The sequence below is a fragment of the Sebastes umbrosus genome, chromosome 18 (assembly GCF_015220745.1).
Source record: "Sebastes umbrosus isolate fSebUmb1 chromosome 18, fSebUmb1.pri, whole genome shotgun sequence".
Lineage (NCBI taxonomy): Eukaryota > Metazoa > Chordata > Actinopteri > Perciformes > Sebastidae > Sebastes > Sebastes umbrosus.
This window is the reverse complement of record NC_051286.1, coordinates 28,607,760-28,630,418: the sequence shown is the minus strand read 5'-3', so window position 1 is coordinate 28,630,418 and position 22,659 is coordinate 28,607,760. Positions and strand designations below refer to the sequence as shown.

General features: G+C 46.6%; 1 protein-coding gene across 1 annotated transcript; it reads left to right on the top strand.

Moving 5' to 3' along the window:
- The first annotated feature begins 3,082 nt into the window (after positions 1 to 3,082).
- cep85l (centrosomal protein 85, like) lies at positions 3,083 to 20,724 on the top strand. The gene is made up of 13 exons (XM_037750292.1): positions 3,083 to 3,398; positions 4,734 to 4,898; positions 5,841 to 6,700; positions 9,177 to 9,262; positions 11,302 to 11,404; positions 11,483 to 11,650; positions 11,942 to 12,094; positions 12,348 to 12,502; positions 13,475 to 13,592; positions 13,740 to 13,790; positions 15,162 to 15,269; positions 18,045 to 18,225; positions 19,375 to 20,724. The coding sequence occupies exons 1-13, from the start codon at positions 3,350 to 3,352 to the stop codon at positions 19,539 to 19,541; spliced, it is 2,364 nt and encodes a 787-aa protein (XP_037606220.1). The 5' UTR covers positions 3,083 to 3,349; the 3' UTR covers positions 19,542 to 20,724.
- Positions 20,725 to 22,659: the final 1,935 nt, after the last annotated feature.

The following is a 22,659-nucleotide window of genomic DNA, read 5'->3' as shown; positions in this document are numbered from 1 at the left end:
CTCGCTTGTGTCTCATCCTTGCGTCTTAGTCCCTCCCACCAGGGAAGCATGGAGAGACGCAAGGAAACCAGGCGAGGAGAGAGGAAACGAGGAAATACGTCACGTGAAGCGACGCCCGTTTCTGATGACAGCAGCAGCTGATCACAGCTGGATCAGCTGTCAGTTGGCTTTAACAGCTGTTTATGTCTGAACTGATCTAATAATACTAATAAAGACAAGTGCAAGCTGCAGTCTGTATTTCTACTGTGGACTGAGTCCTGCTTAGAGGACCAGGAACCATCTCTACTGGAACAATATCTTTATATTATTTATTCATTATTAGCGTCTGTAGTTATTGATATTCTGATTGTGAGTTAATTATTTAATAACTCAGAATATGACTATGGTGTCTTTTGAACACTGGACATTATTTATTAGGCTAAAGGGAAAATGTAAATGATGTAACTCATATCAAACCCGACATTCAGGAATTACCAGCCTCATGTGACTGAATGGAAATGAGGATAAATGATGTAAAAGGTGTTTGTTGCTGACAGACAGACTCTCCTTCTCTCTCTGACTTTAATAGTATCCATAATAAAAGTTAACAGGGGAAATAACAGATCATAAAAAGAAAAAACATTCTAATAAATGAAAGTTATTTTAAGTCAGTTTATCAGGTATTATAAACCCCTCTCAGTAACAGGGTGCTTCACTCTCGGTGTGTGGAGGAGAGATACTGCAGGTCCTTCTGCTGCTGTTCAGAGCTTCAGTTAACACAGATTTTAACTAGACGGTGAATCAGAAGACAACTAAAATACAAAACGTTTAATCTGTGATCTGTCTTCACTCCGGTATAAAACTACAGTGATGTTGAGAGGTAAAGTTATCAGATCAGTCTGGTCGGCAGCAGCGTCCAATCAGTAACTGATATCCAATAAGGGGGCGTGTCGGTCGGTAAAAGACTTCCGTAAAGGATACTCTTGTGTATCCTCGCTCATCGCTCCTCAGAGATCCCTCCTCGATCCTCGCTCCTCGCTCCTCCGTGCACAAATAAGAGCTTTGGGATGGTCTTCAAGATGGCGCACCAGAACAACTACCAGTTCAAGCGAGGATCGAGGAACGAGGATATGAAAATGAAGAGCTTTGGGATGCAGCCAATGGGTCTTTCCCATTAGTGCTTGACTCCTCGACTCCTCGACTCGCGTCTTAGTCCCATGGGAGATGCGAGCGGAGGAGGCGAGGAAAAGACTCGAGGAGAGAGGAAACGAGTAAATATTTTTTTAGAGACATGAGACGTCGTTTCCTCTGAAGCGTCACGTGGAGCGACGTCCGTTTCTGATGACAGCAGCAGCTGATCACAGCTGGATCAGCTGTCAGTCAGCTCTAACAGCTGTTTATGTCTGACCTGATCTAATATTAATAAAGAAACAGAGTTATCAGAGCAGCAGTGTTTCCTCTCTGTAGCCTGTTACCTGTTTAGCAAACACCTGCACATGAATAACAGCTGCAGTCTGTATTTCTACTGTGGACTGAGTCCTGCTTAGAGGACCAGGAACCATCTCTACTGGATCAATATCTTTATATTATTTATTCATTATTAGCGTCAGTATTTATTTATATTCTGATAGTATAAGTTATGTATTAGTCTGAATGTTTCAGGGAAAAGTGAAATGGAAACTCATATCAAACACGACGTTCAGGAATTATCAGCCTCACATGTGACTGAATGGAAATGAGGATAAATGATGTAAAAGGTGTAAAAGAGAGACCCTCCCTCTCTCTCTGACTTTAACTGGATACTTAATAAAAGTTAACGGGGGAAATAACAGATGATCAAAAAAAAAACTCTTTATAATAAATGAAGAAAGTTATTGTAAATGTGTATGTCAACTTTTATAAACCCCTCTCAGTGTCAGACTCCTTCAGTGACGGTGTGTGAAGCAGAGATCCTGCAGGTCCTTCTGCTGCTGTTCACACTTCACCATCAACATGGTCCGTTTGTTGTTCACACCTACAGTTAACACAGATTATAACTAGATGGTGAATCAGAAGACAACTAAACTATAAAACGTTTAATCTGTGATCTGTTTTCACTCCGGTATAAAACTCTAGTGATGTTGATGTATCAGATCAAACCGATCGGCGCAGCGTCCAATCAATAACTGATATCCAGTAAGAGGGCGTGTCGGTCGGTGATAAACTGCCGTGGAGGAAACACTGGAGGATGCACTGGTGTATCCTCGCTCCTCGCTCCTCGCTCCTCGCTCCTCGCTCCTCGCTCCTCGCTCCTCGCTCCTCGATGCACATTTTATGAATTGGGACGTCCTTCAAGATGGAGGACTGAGATCGATTTCCGGGTCACAGCCAGAGGATCGAGGAGCGAGGAGTCGAGGAGGCGAAAAATGCTGAAATGAGAAGGACCTTAACAGTCAGGCTTCCCTTCCTGTTCATGTACCTGGATCACATGGTCAGTGTGGCTCCTCCCCTCTCCATTTACAGGAAGTCAGGTGAGTTTATCTGAGTGTGTGTACTTGTTTTCATGAGAAATGAGGACAATTCTATAATAACACAACTTCAATATCAGGATGCTCGGAAAAATGAGGACATTTTTGGCATCTTCATTTTTCCGAGCTCACCACAGTGTTCTAGAGCCTCCATAACATAAAAATCATCTCTGACTAAAATATAGCCTTGGACAAAATCTCAACAGATGGATGTATTCGTAGAAGCATGGCTCGGAAATACTTTGATTCACAGGTGTCTAGGACCTGGGGGAAGGCACGTCCCCATTTGTCACGTTTTTTTCAAAAGTCCTGATATTATCTATAAACACTTGTGTGTGTGTCTGTCTGTGTGTGTGTGTGTGTGTGTGTGTGTGTGTGTGTGTGTGTCTGTGTGTGTGTGTGTGTGTGTGTGCGTGTTCAGCGTTCAGCTCAAGGAGGATGAAAAGAGGAAATATTGTACGTCATCACGCGTCATATTATAGGGGAACACACATGCGCAGTAATCTCTGGTCTCTGGACTCCGATATGAGCCAATAGCAACGCAGGACCGCAGCTCCAGTTACACTGCGCATGTGTGAAACCCCGCCGCTCCAGACCGGTCCTAACCTCTCTCCATGAGCCGTGTTTGAGCTCCGGACGTGCGGGCGTAGTTTATAGGAAGGAGACCGTTACCGTTACCGTTATGAGACGGAATGCTTTAGAGACTGAAAACATTCCACATTATGATCTCTCTATCTCTCCTGCTGTAATGTGATGTATGATAGACTAGCCGTGTTTTCACACTCTGGCCTGGGTTCCTCCGCCTGGCCTCTGATCAGACTGCCGTTGTCCCTGCTGCTATTTAAAGCCCACAATCATCCGGGATGTGGTACAGAAGTGATTTAGAAGATGGATACGAGTCTACTAAAACAGGTGAGACAGCCATCAGATAACTGGGACGACCAGACGAGACCTAGCGTCCGGGCTGGCTGCTAGATCCATTACATGTGTGTTAAAGGCCGAGAACAGCTGCAGTCCAGCTGACGGTAGCTCGGATATGATGCTACTGTGCTATGCTACATTAGAACATCCTATCATTACACTGAGCACAAGAGGAAGAAGTGAGTTTCCGTTTATGAGCTATGAGTTTTCTGGCTTTGAGCTGTTCTGCTGCCAGTCTGTCCAGCTGCTGGTAAACCCAACCCAGTAGAACCCAGTGGAGAGATTACTGAACCCAGTAGACCCAGTAGAGAGGAGATAACTGAACGCAGTAGACCCAGTAGAGGAGATTACTGAACCCAGTAGACCCAGTAGAGAGGAGATAACTGAACGCAGTAGACCCAGTAGAGGAGATTACTGAACCCAGTAGACCCAGTAGAGAGGAGATAACTGAACGCAGTAGACCCAGTAGAGAGGAGATAACTGAACGCAGTAGACCCAGTAGAGAGGAGATAACTGAACGCAGTAGACCCAGTAGAGGAGATTACTGAACCCAGTAGACCCAGTAGAGAGGAGATAACTGAACGCAGTAGACCCAGTAGAGAGGAGATAACTGAACGCAGTAGACCCAGTAGAGAGGAGATAACTGAACCCAGTAGAGAGATTACTGAACCCAGTAGACCCAGTAGAGAGGAGATAACTGAACGCAGTAGACCCAGTAGAGAGGAGATAACTGAACGCAGTAGACCCAGTAGAGGAGATTACTGAACCCAGTAGACCCAGTAGAGAGGAGATAACTGAACGCAGTAGACCCAGTAGAGAGGAGATAACTGAACGCAGTAGACCCAGTAGAGAGGAGATAACTGAACCCAGTAGAGAGATTACTGAACCCAGTAGACCCAGTAGAGAGGAGATAACTGAACCCAGTAGACTCAGTAGAGAGGAGATAACCGATCCCAGTAGAGGAGATAACTGAACCCAGTAGACTCAGTAGAGAGGAGATAACCGATCCCAGTAGAGGAGATAACTGAACCCAGTAGACCCAGTAGAGAGGAGATAACTGAACCCAGTAGAGAGATTACTGAACCCAGTAGACCCAGTAGAGAGGAGATAACTGAACCCAGTAGACTCAGTAGAGAGGAGATAACCGATCCCAGTAGAGGAGATAACTGAACCCAGTAGACCCAGTAGAGAGATAACCGAACCCAGTAGAGGAGATAACTGAACCCAGTAGACCCAGTAGAGGAGATAACTGAACCCAGTAGACCCAGTAGAGAGGAGATAACTGAACCCAGTAGAGAGGAGATCTTTTAAAATGTGTTGTTTCAGGCTCCAGTGGCGGTGGTTCTCCAGGATGGGCCCCTGGCCACGAATCAGCCTGGCACAACAACCCCCCCGGCCCTGGGAACGGTATCTGTGGTGGGCGCCGCCACAGCACAGTGTCCGACAGCGGTGACACTGGCATCGGCACCTATTGCTCTGACAGCGTGGAAGGTAGGATGTCCTGTCTGTTCATTCTGCAGTGGTTGAATGAATGTCAGCAGTGTTGATGGGATGCATTTCACCGTCCAACATTCAACATTCACAAACAACACAGAGGTGGTAATTTATATAGCGCTTTTCTAGTCTTCCAACCACTCAAAGCTCTTCACACACTGATGGCAGAGGTTGCTAAGGTGCCAACTTTGCCCATCAGGATCTAATCTAACTATACTCCGATGGCTATGCCTTCGGGAGCAATTTGGGGTTAAGTGTCTTGCTCAATGACACATTGACACATGACCCGGAGCAGCCGGGGATCGAACCCTCGACCTTCCTATTGGTGGACAACCTGCTCTACCCTCTGAGCCACAGCCGCCTGTAATAGAGATGCAAATCCCTGCCATGCTGGGAATGCTGACGTGCCGAGTCAAACCAAGTCAAGCCAAGCTAACAAATGTGTATGTAAATACCCTGTTAGTTGTGCCTAGGGTCCGGTCTAAGACCCACAAAGAGGCTGTGGTTCGCCACCATGGCCCCAGCCTGTGGAACGGCCTGCCGGAGGACCTGAAGGGAGCAGAGTCCGTGGATATCTTTAAAAGAAAACTGAAAACACACCTTTTTAGTCTGGCTTTTATCTAGTTACTAGTTTTATTAAACTACATTTTATTTTACTCATTTAAATGTCTATATTAAATTAAATTAAATTAAATTAAATTAAATGTATTTATTTATTTATTTATTTATTAACTAACTGTTCTCTTTAAGGCTTTATGCTCAGCACTTGGAGTTGCATTTAATGTATGACTTGTGCTATATAAATAACGTTTGATAGATTGACTGTTGCTGGTAGTATGCTCTCAGATAACAGAAACACAGTAATGTTCACTAGTATGCCTCTGTTGATGATGATGATGATGATGATGATGATGATGATGTCTGACATGATTCTTACAGACGACTCCAGTTCCAGTACCACGCCTCTGTCCTCCCAGCCGCTGGCCCAGCATCCCATGGGCCCTGAAGACAGTGCCGTCCCCATGGTCCACGTCATGCTGTCTCCGTCCTCCTCACCCTACACCAGCTTTAGAATGCCAGCCTCACCCAGCAGCACAGGGCGCTGGAGCAGGTCCTGTCAGCTGCTTTCGCCAGCCATGTCTCCCCTGGGTGCACCAAGCAGTGTGGACATAAAGGACCATCAGCCTATCCGGAGGTGGTCCTCTCTCACCAAGTTGTCCTCTGATAAGTGCTCCCCTAGGACGTCAGGCGATCAGTTCAACCCAGATTCACACGGCTCCCTGGACAGAGGTCGGCTATATGGGTACAGAAAGGAACCCCTTGGTTCAAACGTGGACCTTTATCTACCTTTATCTTCCTCCTTGCACTGCCATAGCTTGCTGCAGCGCTCACCAGGTGCTGGCCCCTGCTACCGATACAACCACAGCAGCAGATCCAATGGTTTGGAGACAGACCTGTCCCTTTCCTCAGCTCTGTCCTCGTCGGTAAAACACAACAGTATGGACATGTACTATAGTGCTTTACCAGAAGCTAAACTGGCTCGGGGAGGTGCTCAGGTTTATGGCCTCAGCAGTCCCACACAAACAAACTCACCACTGGGTCACCAGACTGATAGAGGCTCTCCCATTCAGCCTGCAGTCCGCACCCAGATGTGGCTGACTGAGCAGATGGAGTACCGGCCCAAAGTAGAGGGGGGACTTCAACTGGGTCAGATCAGTGCTACTGGAACAGAGGGCTGTGGTGGAGACGGGCCGTTGTCATGTCAACATGGACGTCATCAGGAACCAGGGCTTAACCAGGTGAGAGGAGTATTATAATAATGAAATGGGAAAAGAAATGAGGACATAGAGGACAGAAGAAGGCAAAGAAAGAGTTATTGAAGGTTGGATGGGCAGAAGGAGGTAAAGGATGGATGGACGAGGTTTATGCTCAAATATCCAAATGTTTAACATGCTCAATTCACCTTTCTTTAAAACAATGATTTAGTGCCATGTTACAGGACCAATATGTAATATATTTACTGTAATAACCATGACCATGATATATCATCAGAGATTAAGGAAACATACTGAACTGAAATACAGGCTTCTCAGATAACAATGTTACAGCCAGTATGTTCTCCATTCCGGTCCATAACTTCTGTTTTTGTTTTGGACGGTGTGATCCGTCTGCTGTCCATTTCAACACTCGTTGTTACATATGAAACTAATTAGCATACAAACACAGCCTTCTGCAGCCATGGAAGCTAGCTAATGGACTGGATCAACAGAGATAACGTTAACGTTAGATTCTACCGACCTGAAAAGCCTCGGCACATCTCTCTGTGGTCCGTGTGCAGCTGGTTATCAAAGCAGCGAGTATTTGAGACACACAGCTGGTGAAATGATTCTGATTACTACTGCAGGCCAGAGGCTAACGCCTTGATGCTAACACAGTCAGTCACACCAGACCAGGTTGGGCAGGGCAGGTTGGGCAGGGCAGGTTGGATAGGGCAGGTTGGGCAGGCCAGGTTGGATAGGGCAGGTTGGGCAGGTCAGGTTGGATAGGGCAGGTTGGGCGGGGCAGGTTGGGCAGGGCAGGTTGGATAGGGCAGGTTGGATAAGGCAGGTTGGACAGGGCAGGTTGGGCAGGGCAGGTTGGATAGAGTAAGTTGGGCAGGGCAGGTTGAATAGGGCAGGTTGGGCGGGGCAGGTTGGGCAGGGCAGGTTGGATAGGGCAGGTTGGGCGGGGCAGATCAGGTAGGGCAGGGCAGGTTGGATACAGCAGGTTGGGCAGGGCAGGTTTGATAGGGCAGGTTGGATAGGGCAGTTTGGGCGGGCCAGGTTGGATAGGGCAGGTTGGGCAGGTCAGGTTGGATAGGGCAGGTTGGGCAAGGCAGGTTGGATAATGTAGGTTGGATAGGGTAGGTTGGGCGGGGCAGATTGGGCAGGGCAGGTTAGATAAGGCAGGTCGGATAAGGCAGGTTGGATAGGGCAGGTTGGGCAGGGCAGGTTGGATAGAGTAAGTTGGACAGGGCAGGTTGGATAAGGCAGGTTGGATAGGGCAGGTTGGGCAGGGCAGGTTGAATAGGGCAGGTTGGATAGGGCAGGTTTGGCAGGGCAGGTTGGATAGGGCAGGTTGGGCAGGGCAGGTTGGATAGGGCTGTTTGGGCGGGTCAGGTTGGGCAGGGCAGGTTGGATAGGGCAGGTTGGGCAGGGCAGGTTGGATTAGGCAGGTTGGATAGGGCAGGTTGGGTGGGCCAGGTTGGATAAGGCAGGTTGGATAGGGCAGGTTGGGCGGGGCAGGTTGGGTAGGGCAGGTTGGATAGGGCAGGTTGGGCGGGCCAGGTTGGATAGGGCAGGTTGGGCAGGTCAGGTTGGATGGGGTAGGTTGGGCGGGGCAGGTTGGGCGGGGCAGGTTGGGCAGGGCAGGTTGGACAGGGCAGGTTCAATAGGGCAGGTTGGATAGGGCAGGTTGGGCAGGGCAGGTTGACCTCTCTAAAGGGTTCATATCTTTGTCACCTTTTTCACCCATGATGAGTTTGCATCCGTGGATTTGAATGATTCAAATACGTCATTTATTTGGGCTATGATTTGAAAATAGTTTTTAAAAGTTTTATTGACCAAAGCCACAGATTTTATTACATTTTAAACAATCAATTACCGATCATTAACATACTATCAGTTAAAAGAATTGCTTTATCCTTACAGGATGTAAATTGTAAGCATAATCCGACCACATCACCCCCATCCTCATCCAACTGCACTGGCTCCCTGTTAAATCCCAGATTGACTACAAAAACCTTCTGCTTACCTACAAAGCCCTCCATAACCTCGCCCCCACCTACCTCACAGACCTCCTCCAGGAGTACACCCCCTCCCGTTCCCTCCGCTCATCATCAGCCGGACTTCTGACCACCCCCACCTCACGCCTCAGCACCATGGGAGCCAGGGCATTCAGCTGCTCTGCTCCCAGGCTCTGGAACTCACTCCCCCCACACATCCGGCAGTCTGACAATATCACATCATTCAAATCCCTCCTCAAAACCCACCTGTTTAAACTGGCCTACTCTCTCTAGTACTCATCCGCACCCATCATATATGTCTGTACAAATATGTCTCTGTCATGTCCTGTTGTTTTTATATTGTTTTATCTGTCTATGTTTTAATTAATTCTTGTAAGGTGTACTTGGGTGTCCAGAAAGGCGCCACTAAATAAAATGTATTATTATTATTATTATTAAGATGTCATTACATAAAGTCATTATGTATTTTTGCACTGTCTGTGTGTTTCCAGATGCTGATGGGGACCTCCCTTCCTATCAACACTCTGGTGAAGGTTAAAGAGGGGCTGCTGAGGCAGAGAGAGCTGGAGATAGATAGGTAACACTCAGAGCTGCCCTCACACTATCTCATGTCTCTGTTCCTTTTAATTCTACTTTCAGTGTGTATGAACCAGAGGAGGCTGATCCGTAGAGACAGAAGAGATTGAAATGAACCATTACCAAATCTCATTATCATTTTATAAAATATTTTTTTCTCTCTTCTTGGGCTGCACGGGGGTGCAGTGGTTAGCACTGTCTCCTCACAGCAAGAGGATCGCAGGTTTGAACCTGGCTTGAGGCCCTTCAGTGTGGAATTTCTCTCTTCTTCGGAAAGAATCCATTATTGAAATTCTGATTAAAATGCTTTAACCTGCAGTAGGGATGCACCGATATCACTTTTTTTCAGAATGAGTATAAGTACAAGTACTCACATTTTGGTACTCGCCGATACCAAGTACCGATACCGAGTACCGATACGAGTACTTCTCTGTGCCAAAAAACCCTCGTTAACAGCCAGCTGGAGGGTGTGAGCGACACACAGCAGGCTGGGGAGTCCCGCATACGAGGCGGTGAGCTGCGACCGGCTCTAGGTCGGCTTGGAAAGGCTCGGGGCGAAGGTGGCTCGCGGCCGCAGCTTTGCAGAGCTCCCCGCCCGGACCTCACCGCACCGTGGACAAAGGGCTCGCTGCGCCCTCTCTCCCCGCCGGGGACGGCCCCCTGCTCCCGGTGCGACTGTCGACCGGCAACCACGTTGTGCCGCCAGATCGGGGCTCAGCCCAGGTAAAAGGCGGCAGGGGTCTGCAGCGATGTCGGCAACCCACCCAACCCTCCTTGAAACATGGACCAAGGAGTCCAACGTATGCGCGAGTCAGAGGGTGTAATCAAAACCTTGTGGCGCAATGAAAGTGAGGGCTGGTGCGCGCCGGCTGAGGTGGGATCCCGGCCCAGTGGGGTCGGGCGCACCACCGTAAAGTGGTATCGGTGCCGTTGTATCGGAGCCGTTTTGCGAGTACGAGTACGAGTACATGAGCACAGTATCGGAACCGATACCCGATACTGGTATCGGTATCGGTGCATCCTTAACCTGTAGGGCAGGTAAGAAACTGGTGGTGTGGCAGAGGACAACAGGTTCTTGCTGTCCCCCCTTAGGGCGAGACCTCTTCTATCAATTTAATGTAATCCATTGTTTTATTGGCTGAAATACATAAAATGACGTCCTACACTAAACACTTAAAGATAAATTCTATTTAGGCATTTTCAACAAAGTCCACATTTCCTTTTTTCAGATTTCCTTTTTTCCCCCAAGCAGTAGATAGCTACTTGTGTTAGCAGTGCTACAGTTCTCTTGTTGTAGCAGCCCTGAAATACAGTAAGAAAGTAAGCTAACGGCAAGAAGGGATTTGGACTGGGAGGCGTGGCAGTGGTAGGACGCCGCCGGGGAGAGAATGGAGAGCACTTCGCTGCCAGTGCAGCCTCGGGCCTCGCTGCCTCGGGCCTCGCTGCCTCGGGCCTCGCTACCTCAGCTGTCCAGGCTGGAGTGACGGCGGGACTGCAGGACTGCAGGACTGCGGTGTGGCAGCCCGACCTGTTCTACCTCTGTTCTAACATGTACCAATAAGAATGTAGAGATAACCCCAACACAGCTGAGACACAGCTGATGATTATTATTTAATAATAATCATAATCATAATCATAATAGTAGTAGTATGTTTTGAGGATCAGCGTTCCCCTGTAGGACCGGGAGGTGGATCAGAGAAGTGTTTAGCTTGCCACTCAGTGGAGGACAGCAGCCGTGCTCAGCCTCATTTCGCAACAGTAGCACTGGATTACAACAGTGACCCAGATTCACAGAGAGAAATATGAAAATGTCCATAACTATAATAAATATGTTCCGAACACTGTAACTCCTTATCCTCTTTCTCTCACCTGTGTGGGTGTCTCCTGTAGGCCCTAATGTCTGCCCTCATCCTGTCTTCACATAAAGCTGTTGTATAATGCTCTCACATATTTTGCATTTACACATTATTAATGTCATATTATATAGACATTATTTATAGTTGACAATGTTTGTAAGCAGGAGGTCATTCTGTGTTTCAGACAAAAGCAACAGATCTTGCAGCTCCATGCACGGATCAGAGAGAATGAGCTCCGAGCTCAGCAGGTCCTCCAGGGCCAGAGAGGCCACAGTCCAAATACTAAGGTAACACTTCACTCATTCATTTAGAATGTGATAATCACATCTGATATTTTCATAATACAAGTTGTGGTTGTCCAATAGGAACCAGCGATGAGAGCACCATGCAAACAGCCGTCTGATAGGCCGTGCTGTGATGAAGAACTGGGGAGGAAGCTAGCGGTGGCTGAACTGGAAGTTCTCCAGTTGAATGAGTTCTTCAAGCAAGTCACACGAAAATATTCAGAAGACATGAGAAAACTGGAGGAGAAGGTACAGCAAAGACTGAACTCACGTTATTATCACATAATATTACATTCATTAATGCAAAGAAAACGAAGAATGGTGAGCAGAGCAACTATTCCTTCTGATCCTCCACACAACCACAGCACACAAATAATGGCCACGTCGTATTCACCAGACATGATAACCCATGAATGAATGTGTGTTTGATTTCATAACATCGGTATATCTGCATTTTATAATATGTTGAAATGAGTTCATTACATTGAAGATGATCCTGTAGTATAAACTCTGTGTATTAGTTCTACTGTATGTTGACAGATAAAGACGAGGGATCGCTACATCAGCAGTCTGAAGAAGAAGTGTCAGCGAGAGAGCGAACACAATCAAGAAAAACAGCAGCGCATAGAGATACTGGAGAAATACCTGTGTGACCTGCCGACGCTGGACGAGGTGCAGGCCCAGGCCCAGCAGGTACACACACACACACATACAGAAACATACACACACACACACACACAGTGTCTGCCAATGCATCCGGATGCCTGGTTCATACAGAAGGCTCAGAAAAGCAGCTTCCAGCAGCTTCCAGAAGTCAAGAGTGTTTGTAATGAAATGTAGTACAGGAGGGTGATGTCTGTCACACATGTTTCATCAAACATTCAGTGTGTGTGTGTGTGTGTGTGTATGTGTGCGCGCGTGTGTGTATGTGCGTGTGTGTGCTCAGCAGGAGGAGGTCCAGCAGAAAGCCGAGGATCTGGAGAAAACAGCGTCTGGGTTACAGAAGAGCCTAGAGGAAGGATATGCTCTGATGAAGGAGAAAGACCTCAGGATTCACATGCAGGCTATGAGGGAGAAGGAGCTGATTGCATCTGTACAAAGGTACATAATCATGGAGGGGGGGAGAGGGTAACACATGCACAACCAGAAACCAGAAAAAAACCTGAGCACCCGGAGAAAACCCACGCTAACACGGGGAGAACATGTTAACTCCACACAGAAGGGCCCCAAGCCGGGTTTGAACCCAGAACTATCTTGGTCTGAGGCGACAGTTGTAACCACTGCTCCACCGCACTGCCTCAACTCATCACAACACAGGAAACAGAAAGAATTCAACCCAACGTGTCCCCAACAACAAAGATGCTGTTGTCTTAGTCCTTTACTCAGGCTGAACTAACTCTGTCTTCTACATTAGATGATACAAGTGCTACTAACATGCTCTTATCTGTCTTTGTCTGTCTCTGTCTGTCGCTGTCTCTCTCTGTCTCTCTGTCTCTGTGTCTCTGTCTCTGTCTCTCTCTGTCTCTCTCTGTCTCTGTCTCTGTCTCTGTCTCTGTCTCTGTCTCTGTCTCTGTCCTCTGTCTCTGTCTCTGTTCTCTGTCTCTCTGTCTCTCTGTCTCTCTGTCTCTCTGTCTGTCTGTCTCTGTGTCTCTGTCTCTGTCTCTGTCTCTGTCTCTCTCTGTCTCTGTCTCTCTGTCTCTCTGTCTGTCTGACTGTCTGTCTCTGTCTCTGTCTCTGTCTCTGTGTCTCTGTCTCTGTCTCTGTCCTCTGTCTCTGTCTCTCTCTGTCCTCTGTCTCTGTCTCTGTCTCTGTCTCTGTCCTCTGTCTCTGTCTCTCTGTCTCTCTGTCTGTCTGTCTGTCTCTGTCTCTGTCTCTCTCTGTCTCTGTCCTCTGTCTCTCTCTGTCTTTGTCCTCTGTCTCTGTCTCTCTGTCCTCTGTCTCTCTCTCTCTCTCTGTCCTCTCTGTCTCTGTCTCTGTCTCTCTATCTCTGTGTCTCTCTGTCTCTGTTTGTCTCTGTCTCTGTCTCTCTGTCTCTGTGTCTCTGTCTGTCTCTGTCCTCTGTGTGTGTGTCAGCCTGCAGCAGAAGGTGCGGTACTGTCTGGAGGACGGGGTGAGGTTACCCGTGCAGGACCTGAAGCTGCTGGAGGTGGAAAACTCTCAGCTTGTGGAGCAGCAGGACCACAGCAGCAGGGTAGCATCCTAGACACACACACACACACATGCACAAATACATGCACACATACACAAATAAAGTCTAAAATGCACTAACATGTTATCTGTCCCCCCCCCCCCCCCCCCACCCCTCCCGCCCCCCCACCCCCCACCCCTCCCACCCCAGCTGATTGAGCGTCAGACAGAGCGGATTGAGAGGCTGACCTTGCAGCTAACGGTAAGGTCATCCAGTAAAGGAACTATTACTGTGTAATAACCAGTACCAGTGAGAGCTGAACCGTATCTACTGAAACACCTGTTAGACATGACACTGCTGCTCTTTACTCACATCGTTCCAACAATAGATGGTATTTGTCAGGTAAAGGTCAATCAGTGAACGTATACCTGTACGTCTGTATTCTATAATGACCTCAGTATGTTGAACTAGTCCCTTCACCCAGTGACGGCTCTCAGCCACAACAGTCAGAGGACCAAACAAACCAAATCTAACATTACAGTTGGGTTTGAAGCTGCTCGTGGATCTGCTCATCTCCCTCCTCAGCTCTACAGTGCCTTTTAGCCTCTTTAAGCTCATTGTTTTGGTTCCTTCTCAGCTCTCTCATCAGCAGCGTTCAACCTGTACACCTGTACACCTCTACACCTCTACACCTCTACACCTGTACACCTCTACACCTCTACACCTGTACACCTGTACACCTCTACACCTGTACACCTGTACACCTCTACACCTGTACACCTGTACACCTCTACACCTCTACACCTGTACACCTCTACACCTCTACACTTGTACACTTCTACACCTGCACACCTGCACACCTGTACCCCTGTACACCTGTACACCTGTACACCTCTACACCTGTACACTTCTACACCTGTACACCTGTACCCCTGTACACCTGTACACCCGTACCCCTGTACAACTGTACATCTGCACACCTGTACACCTGTACACCTGTACACCCGTACACCTGTACAACTGTACACCCGTACACCCGTACCCCTGTACCCCTGTACACCTGTACACCTGCACACCTGTACACCTGTACACCTGTACACTACACTAGCTGTCATATCTGTTTTATTTGAACAACAGGTGAGTAAAAGCAGTAGGTCCAGTTCAGGATGCACTAATGAAGTATTCAGAGGCCCCCAGCAGCATGGACTGAACAGGTGCTTTAATATTCTTCAGTGAACTCAGTGGATGATAACTGAGAGTTGGAGCCTCACTGTGATGACAAAAAGGACCGACCGTTATCTTCCTGTAACCTAAAGCAGCTGTTTCACCCGATAACATCCATATTGTGTGTGATGAGCTCGTATAATGTATAATGTAGTTCAGTGGCCGTCCTCCGCTGGGACTATCTGCTCTGACCCTGAGGACATCTTGACACATTTTACTTTAATTCATCATTTGCACAAACCGTTGCATCATCATCATCCAGCCGCCTCACCTGTGCACAGCTCCATACAGTATAATAATATCATATTTGTTACTCAGAGGAATTGTCTCAACCTGAAATGTCCATCGTCTCTGACCTCTGACCTCTGACCCCCGCTGTCTTACCTGTCACATCCTCTACTCTGTTAGGCCACCAGTACAAGACTGCAGAAGACAAGAGGCCTTCCTCATCGACAACAGTCTTCTCCGCTAGAGAAGGAGGACAGCCTGGCCCCCCCATCCAGAGACGTCCCACAGGTATCACAGCTGTCTTCATGTCTGTCCCTGTTGTACATATTCTGACAGTACTAGTGACTATGGTTAGGTTGTAACTGATCTGATCTGAATCTAAAGACATATAAAAACCTTTAGTTCCTCCTGTCTCCCTGCTGTGGAGCAGTGAACAGACCCGTTGTTATAGATAGGCACCTATGTTGAACTGTTAAACAGCCAGCACCCCTCCAGCTGTTTAAACAGTAGAGAGTAGAGAATGAAACAGCTGGAATGAGAGATTGGTGAGTGTCAGAGTGAGTCAGATAAGAGCTGATCTACCATCTGATGACTGCTGTAACCGTCTGCTCTTCAAGCAGCTAAAGCAGCTCATGTCTCTCCACTCCACTGACCCTTTCAAAAATGTATACTGTATGTTTGCAGCTTTCCTTCCTCTAGACCAGGGATCAGCAGCCTGCGGCTCCGGAGCCACATGCAGCTCTTTAGCCCTTCTCCAGTGGCTCCCGGTGGATTTTTAAAAATGGAAATGGATAACGTTTTTTTGTTTACATTTTCATTTTTATTCATCATTGTTGTAGGTCTATGGTACGACGGTACCGCTGTACAACGGAGTATTAGGGTCACATTGAGGGAAAAAAAAAAATCTGAGATTTAGAGAATAAAGTCATAATATTACGAGAATAAAGTAATATTATGATAATAAAGTCATAATATTAAGAAGTAGTATTTTTAGATTTAGACTTTATTTTTTTCTCGTAAAGTTATGTCTTCATTCTCGTAATAAACTGGGAAAAAAAAGTTTGGAAACTTGTGTTTGGTCGATTATTTCTCTGTTGTATCAATGCTAATTGGCATTGTATTCTACATCGTTGGAAAGCCTGTTTATTTACCTTCACAATGATGTCCAACTTGTAAGGATCATGCATTTGTGGGATGAGCAGCACAGCTGATTATGTGGGGAGCGCCCAAGAAAACATTTCCAAAATGCTCTGCCAATGGTAAACAGTGTATTCTCATAAGGCTACCAGGAAGCCTGCAATGACTGCCCTTCACCGTCAGGCCCATTGGCGCTGGTGTCGACAACACAGACAATGGAACCTGAACATGTGGGGGAATGTCATGTTCAGGGATGAGTCCAGGTTCTGTCTGCCAAAGTTGGATGGCAGGGTCAAAGTATGGAGACGACGCGGAGAACGCTATGCTGATTGTTGCACCGATGGAGTAACAGCTTTTGGTGGGGGCAGTGTCATGGTGTGGGGCGGCATCTCCCTCACTGGCAAAACAAGGCAAAACAAGGTGAGATATCAGGATGGGATTCTGCAGCCAGTGGCAATCCCATATCTCCACAATCTGGGACCTAACTTCATCCTCCAAGATGACAACGCTCGCCCCCACAGAGCCAGGGTTATCACAGACTACCTCCACAATGTGGGAGTAGAGAGAATGGAACGGCCTGCCAAGAGTCCACACCTCAACCCAATTCAACACTTGTAAGATCAGCTTGGGCGGGCTGTACGTGTTCGAGTGACCAACACAACCACGCTGGCTGACCTGCAACGAATCCTGGTTGAGGAATGGAACACCTTCCCACAGCAACATGTGACCAGGTTGGTGACCAGCATGAGGAGGAGGTGCCAGGCTGTTGTGGCTGCGTATGGATCTTCCACCGCTACTGAGGCTCCTGACGGTGTATTAAATGAATAATTGTAAAATAGCCAATATGTCTTGTTTGTTCCTTGTTACTGATAGAGAGTTCAATCATCCAATCCACCAAACAACTCAAAACAAGAGTCAACACCAACAGGAGAATACACTGTTTACCATTAGCAGAGCATTTTGGAACATTTTTCTTGGGCGCTCCCCACATAATCAGCTGTGCTGCTCATCCCACAAATGCATGATCCTTACAAGTTGGACATCATTGTGAAGGTAAATAAACAGGCTTTCCAACCATGTAAAATACAATGACCATTAGCATTGGAACAACAGAGAAATAATCCACCAAACACAAGTTTCCAAACTTTTTTTTCCCAGTATATTACGACTTTTTTTCTCGTTAAGTTATGACTTTATTCTCGTAAAGTTATGACCTTATTCTTGTAATATTACGACTTTTTTTCTCGTAAAGTTATGACGTTATTCTTGTAAAGTTATGACTTTATTCTTGTAATATTACGACTTTTTTCTTGTAATATTATGACTTTACTCTGGAAATCTCAGATTGTTGTTTTGTGGCTCCAGACAGATTTTTTTTTTTTTTTTTGCCTAAAACTTTTAATAGTAAAGGTTGCTGACCCCGGCTCTTTTGATAGTAAAGGATGCTGACCCCGGCTCTCGGCAGATCTAGTCCCTGTATTCTTTCCAATTTCTGCCTAAAACGGTTTACCCATTTTTATTTCTTTAGAAAAATAATTTCCCCTCCTCCTGCTCATCCATCCATCCATCCATCCATCCATCCATCCTAGCCAGGGGTTGGAGGACTGGAAGGTCTTTGTGCTTTTGGTTATGTGGTTTTCACAGTTTTCATAAATCCACTTAGCTTTAGCTATCAACTCTCAGGGATTAAAGATGGATGTCCCTTTACAACAGTCAGCTTTGAGATTCATGTCTCTGAGTTGAGAAGCAATGAATAGTTACACTAAGTCTCACAGTGATCCCCCCCCCCCATCACTTCCATAAAGACACAGAGAGATATGGAGATATCAGAGAGCTCTCCTATCAGAGCAGTGAGCTGTGTTGGACTGCTGTTTCCCTGAGAGATGAGAGAAACTCAAATCTGTGCCTTTGTTTCCCATTGAGAAGCAGCGGCGGATGGATGAAGGGCTGTCGGTGCCTCCCCTGTCCCAGGTGGAGATGCCTGAAGTGGGCCGGCTGCTGAAGGAGATGTCCTTGTGTCTACTAGACCTCCAGGCTCTCTGCAGCATCCTGGCCCAAAGAGCTCAGGGGAAGGAGCCCAACCTGTCTCTGTTGCTGGGCATGAAGTGTATGTACACACACACTCACACACACACACACACAACTGTTACTACTTCCAGTTTTTATGCACATCCTGACTCCAGCTCTGCACTGAACACACACACAGTGCTATGGATTATCTTAGCTCACCTGGGCTCAATGAAAAGCTGCCCCATGTGCTCACTGTCTGTCTCTCTTCCTGCAGCCACATCCACCTGACATCACCTTTGTTTGGTTCTGCACTTTCAACACCTCCACAGCACATCCTGTACGCCACACTACATTCATCTGATGACATTACTGATCTACACACCCCCTTCTTCATTTTATGTTAACCTTAGTTTAATAAATAGTTTGGTTTTATGGATGACCTTGAAGGCTCATTCCCTAAGCCAGTTTGTGTCTGTTAGAGGAACTAGTGCCACCTCAGTTACTGCAGGAAACATCTGGCTGAAATCATAAAGCACAGAGAGTATTTTCACTGTTAGTATTTAAACTAAATCTCAGTTGTTATCTGTTACCTGTCTTCACCATCACTGACCTGACACACTGTGTGTTACCTGTCTTCATCATCACTGACCTGACACACTGTGTACTATCTGTTATCTGTCTTCATCATCACTGACCTGACACACTGTGTACTATCTGTTATCTGTCTTCATCATCACTGACCTGACACACTGTGTGTTACCTGTCTTCACCATCACTGACCTGACACACTGTGTGTTACCTGTCTTCATCATCACTGACCTGACACACTGTGTGTTACCTGTCTTCACCATCACTGACCTGACACACTGTGTGTTACCTGTCTTCATCATCACTGACCTGACACACTGTGTACTATCTGTTATCTGTCTTCATCATCACTGACCTGACACACTGTGTGTTACCTGTCTTCACCATCACTGACCTGACACACTGTGTGTTACCTGTGTTCACCATCACTGACCTGACACACTGTGTGTTACCTGTCTTCATCATCACTGACCTGACACACTGTGTGTTACCTGTCTTCATCATCACTGACCTGACACACTGTGTGTTACCTGTCTTCATCATCACTGACCTGACACACTGTGTGTTATCTGTCTTCATCATCACTGACCTGACACACTGTGTTATCTGTCTTCATCATCACTGACCTGACACACTGTGTACTACCTGTTACCTGCAGCATTGAGTGTCTCAGCAGAAGAGAGCGACTGCAGAGTGGTGGTGGAAGAGGAAGTGAGGTTGAAGCTGCTGGAGGTTGGCCAGCTCAGGAGAGACATCGATGAGCTGAGGAAAAGCATCTCAGACCGCTACGCTCAGTATATGGGTGACAGCTGTGTCTCCCAGTGACACCCAGCACCCTCTAACCCACTGGGTGTGTGTTTCAACTCTTTTACTTCCAAATACTTCAAAGAAGAATTATATCAATTATAACAACAGTTACAATGCAGGCTTTCCCGTGAAATTCATAAACTTGTGAGGATATCAAGGACCAGAGGGAACCATGTTTTCATACTGACAATGGATCGAATCATGTGTAACGTAAAAGAGAGCTCACTCAGCCTGACGGAGGGTTTCATCTGCCAGATGTGTAAATAAGCTGCTATTATAAGCCAGCACATTCACCATTACAACTTTATAAGGAGACATGTCAATGTTGTATTTACAGCTTGTTGCGCTGCCCCCAAGAAGCCCAAAATGTCTTCATTTAATGGTTTAAATAAATCCTACCAGTCGTATTCCTATAAGCCTGAAGAAGATTCATTCAAACTTAACAAAAAACTTTCAACTCAAAGGCAAATTCAGAGTGATTGTGATGTGACTGATGGTCAAACTGGATATTCATATTCACCTTCCAAAATCCCGCCTCAGCTAGTGGACCTCGTGCACCTGAAACGCGTTAGATAACCGTTAGAAACTCTTTAAATGTCTTAATAAGCAATATGAAGTGTGCAGATGTGCTGATAAGCAGCTGATTATTGGTAATCAATAAGTAATTCACTAATGACTCATGAGGTGATACTCAGCTGTTAGAAAGAAACAAACTATTTAGCAGCTGTTTGAGATGTTTATTTGTACACTGATCACATGTATTTGGCATCACGTATGTATCATTTGTTTCCCATGACCCTCGGGGGAATGTTGCAGCCAAAGATGCTGAAAGAGCAAACTGAACCAGCACGTGCACTTTTTGGTTGAGTTTGTCTTCTGTGGCAGAGAATCAGTTCATCCCACAAATGAACTAACTGTCAAACATTTCTGTCTATGATTTAATAGGTTTATATTATTTAAGTACTCTAAGTAACCATGACAACCCAAATCAAAGGTTGTCACAGTTGGTGTGTTCAGTCCACTTTCTTCCTCTCTATAAGAAACGATCCTTCTAGTTTTACTGCCAACATCTCTGAATGCCAAAGCTAAGTTTATTAACAGCTTTTTAACAGTGATCTTCATGAATAGTATGTTTTTTTTTGCAATATGGAGGTTTGCTCTTATTTGTTCAGAAGGCAAATAAAATTATTTTTCTACAGAATTTGTATGATTTCTTACAAGCTGGTGTCAAAATAGTTGCAGTATATTTAATGTGCTTTATTGCTCACAGGCAACGATTACCTGCAGCACAACAATTCAGTGTGGCTCAGAGGATATCTACCAATCTACCGGCTCCTCCGGTCACATGTCCAAGTGTCCTTGAGCAAGGTACTGAACCCCAAACTGCTCCTGAAGGCTGAGCCGTCGGTGTGTGAATGTGTGTGAATGGGTGTATGCTGACATGTAGTATAAAGGGCTTTGAGTGGTCAGATGACTAGAAGAGGCTATATAAATTAAAGTCTGTTTACCATTTACATTAACTGAGGGAAATCAAACATACTGATATTTATATATCAATATATACTGTTATTTATATTAATTGGAAAATTTCCCTGAATGTCAACCAGACATGAGGAAAGGATGGAACCCTGCATGGACAATAAGGTTAAGACCATTCAAAGCAAAGGGAAGTAGATGAAAGGTGAACCATGTGATGTATATGTGGTATCACAGTTAGAGAAAAAGGCAAGAATATGACAATTTCTCTGGAATCAGCGTGAAGGGAGGATGACAAGAAGAAAGACATGTTTGGATGGTTGAATCAAAGGAGCGGAGTATGAACCTTGTCTCCTACAAAATTACATTTCCATACAACTAAACTGCATTTTCAGTTACATTTGGAGGGAAAGATATTTTCTCCTGGATTACGGCCGCTGTTTAAATGTGGTTAACATTGTAAATTGACCATAACCTCCTGCCAGATGGCAGAGCCTGGAAGAGAACAGCCTTGGGGGGCACCGGTGCTGATGGTGTGGGTGTCGGAGACTTGCTTCCCCAGCCTTACGTGCTGACTCCTGTCAGTTAGAAAGTCTGTGATCCACCTGCAGGTGGAGTCAGGCACGCTCAGCAGGGAAAACTTGTCCTGTAGCAGAGCTGGGCTGATGGTGTTGAATGCAGAGCTGAAGTTCACAAACAGGATCCTGGCATAGGAGCCAGGGGAGTCCAGGTGCTGGAGAATGTAGTGGAGGGCTATATTTACTGCGTTGTCTACAGATCTGTTGGCTCTGTAGGCGAACTGCAGTGGGTCCAGCAGGGTGTTGGTGATTGTCTCTAGGTGGTGGAGCACAAGGCGTTCAAAAGTCTTCATTATCACAGAGGTCAGAGTGACGGGTCTGTAATCCTGAAGACCTGTGATCCTTGGCTTCTTGGGGACCGGGATGATGGTGGAGGCTTTGAAGCAGACAGGCACCCTGCAGGTTTCCAGTGATGTGTTGGAAGATCCCTGTAAACACTGGAGACAACTGGTCTGCACAGTGTTTCAGGGTTGCAGGTGAGACAGCGTCTGGGCCGGCTGCCTTGCGGGGGTTTTGTCCTTTGAAGAGCCTGTTGACCTCCCCCTCCTGGATGGAAAGAGGTGTGAAGGGGGGGAGGGGTGTGCACATGCTGGGTGCTTGTGGAGAAAGCTGGGGGGTGCTGGTGTTAACAGTGCTAACTGCTGAAGGCTGATGGCTGGGGGGCGAGGAGATGCAGTCCGGGCCTGCACTTTGTCTGTCGAATCTACAGTAGAAGTCATTCAGCTCATTTGCAAGTCGGAGGTCATTTGTGGAGTGTGACGGTTTGGGCTTGTACTTTGTGATCTGCCTCAGTCCTTTCCAGACTGAGGCAGAGTCGTTGGCTGAGAACTGCTTTTCTAGTTTCTCAGAATACTGCCGTTTGGCTTCCCTCATTGCCTTGCCAAACGCGTATTTAGCCTCTTTAAAACCCTCTGTCACCATTCCTAAATGCCTGTTCCTTGATCAAACAAAGCTGTTTGAGTTTGGCTGTGAACCAGGGCTTCTCGTTGTTGTAGCAAACCCTGGTGCGTGTCGGTATACAGCTGTCCTCACAGATGCTGATATATGACGTCACAGCGTCTGTGTATTCATCCAGACTGTCA

What these genes read in the sequence shown, in the direction of transcription:
- cep85l (XM_037750292.1), top strand. Translation starts at nt 3,350, where the DNA reads ATGTGGTACAGAAGTGATTTAGAAGATGGATACGAGTCTACTAAAACA. An exon ending in TTGCTCTGACAGCGTGGAAG is followed by an intron (nt 4,899 to 5,840) that starts GTAGGATGTCCT and finishes TGATTCTTACAG; the next exon opens with ACGACTCCAGTTCCAGTACC. An exon ending in CTGATTGCATCTGTACAAAG is followed by an intron (nt 12,503 to 13,474) that starts GTACATAATCAT and finishes TGTGTGTGTCAG; the next exon opens with CCTGCAGCAGAAGGTGCGGT.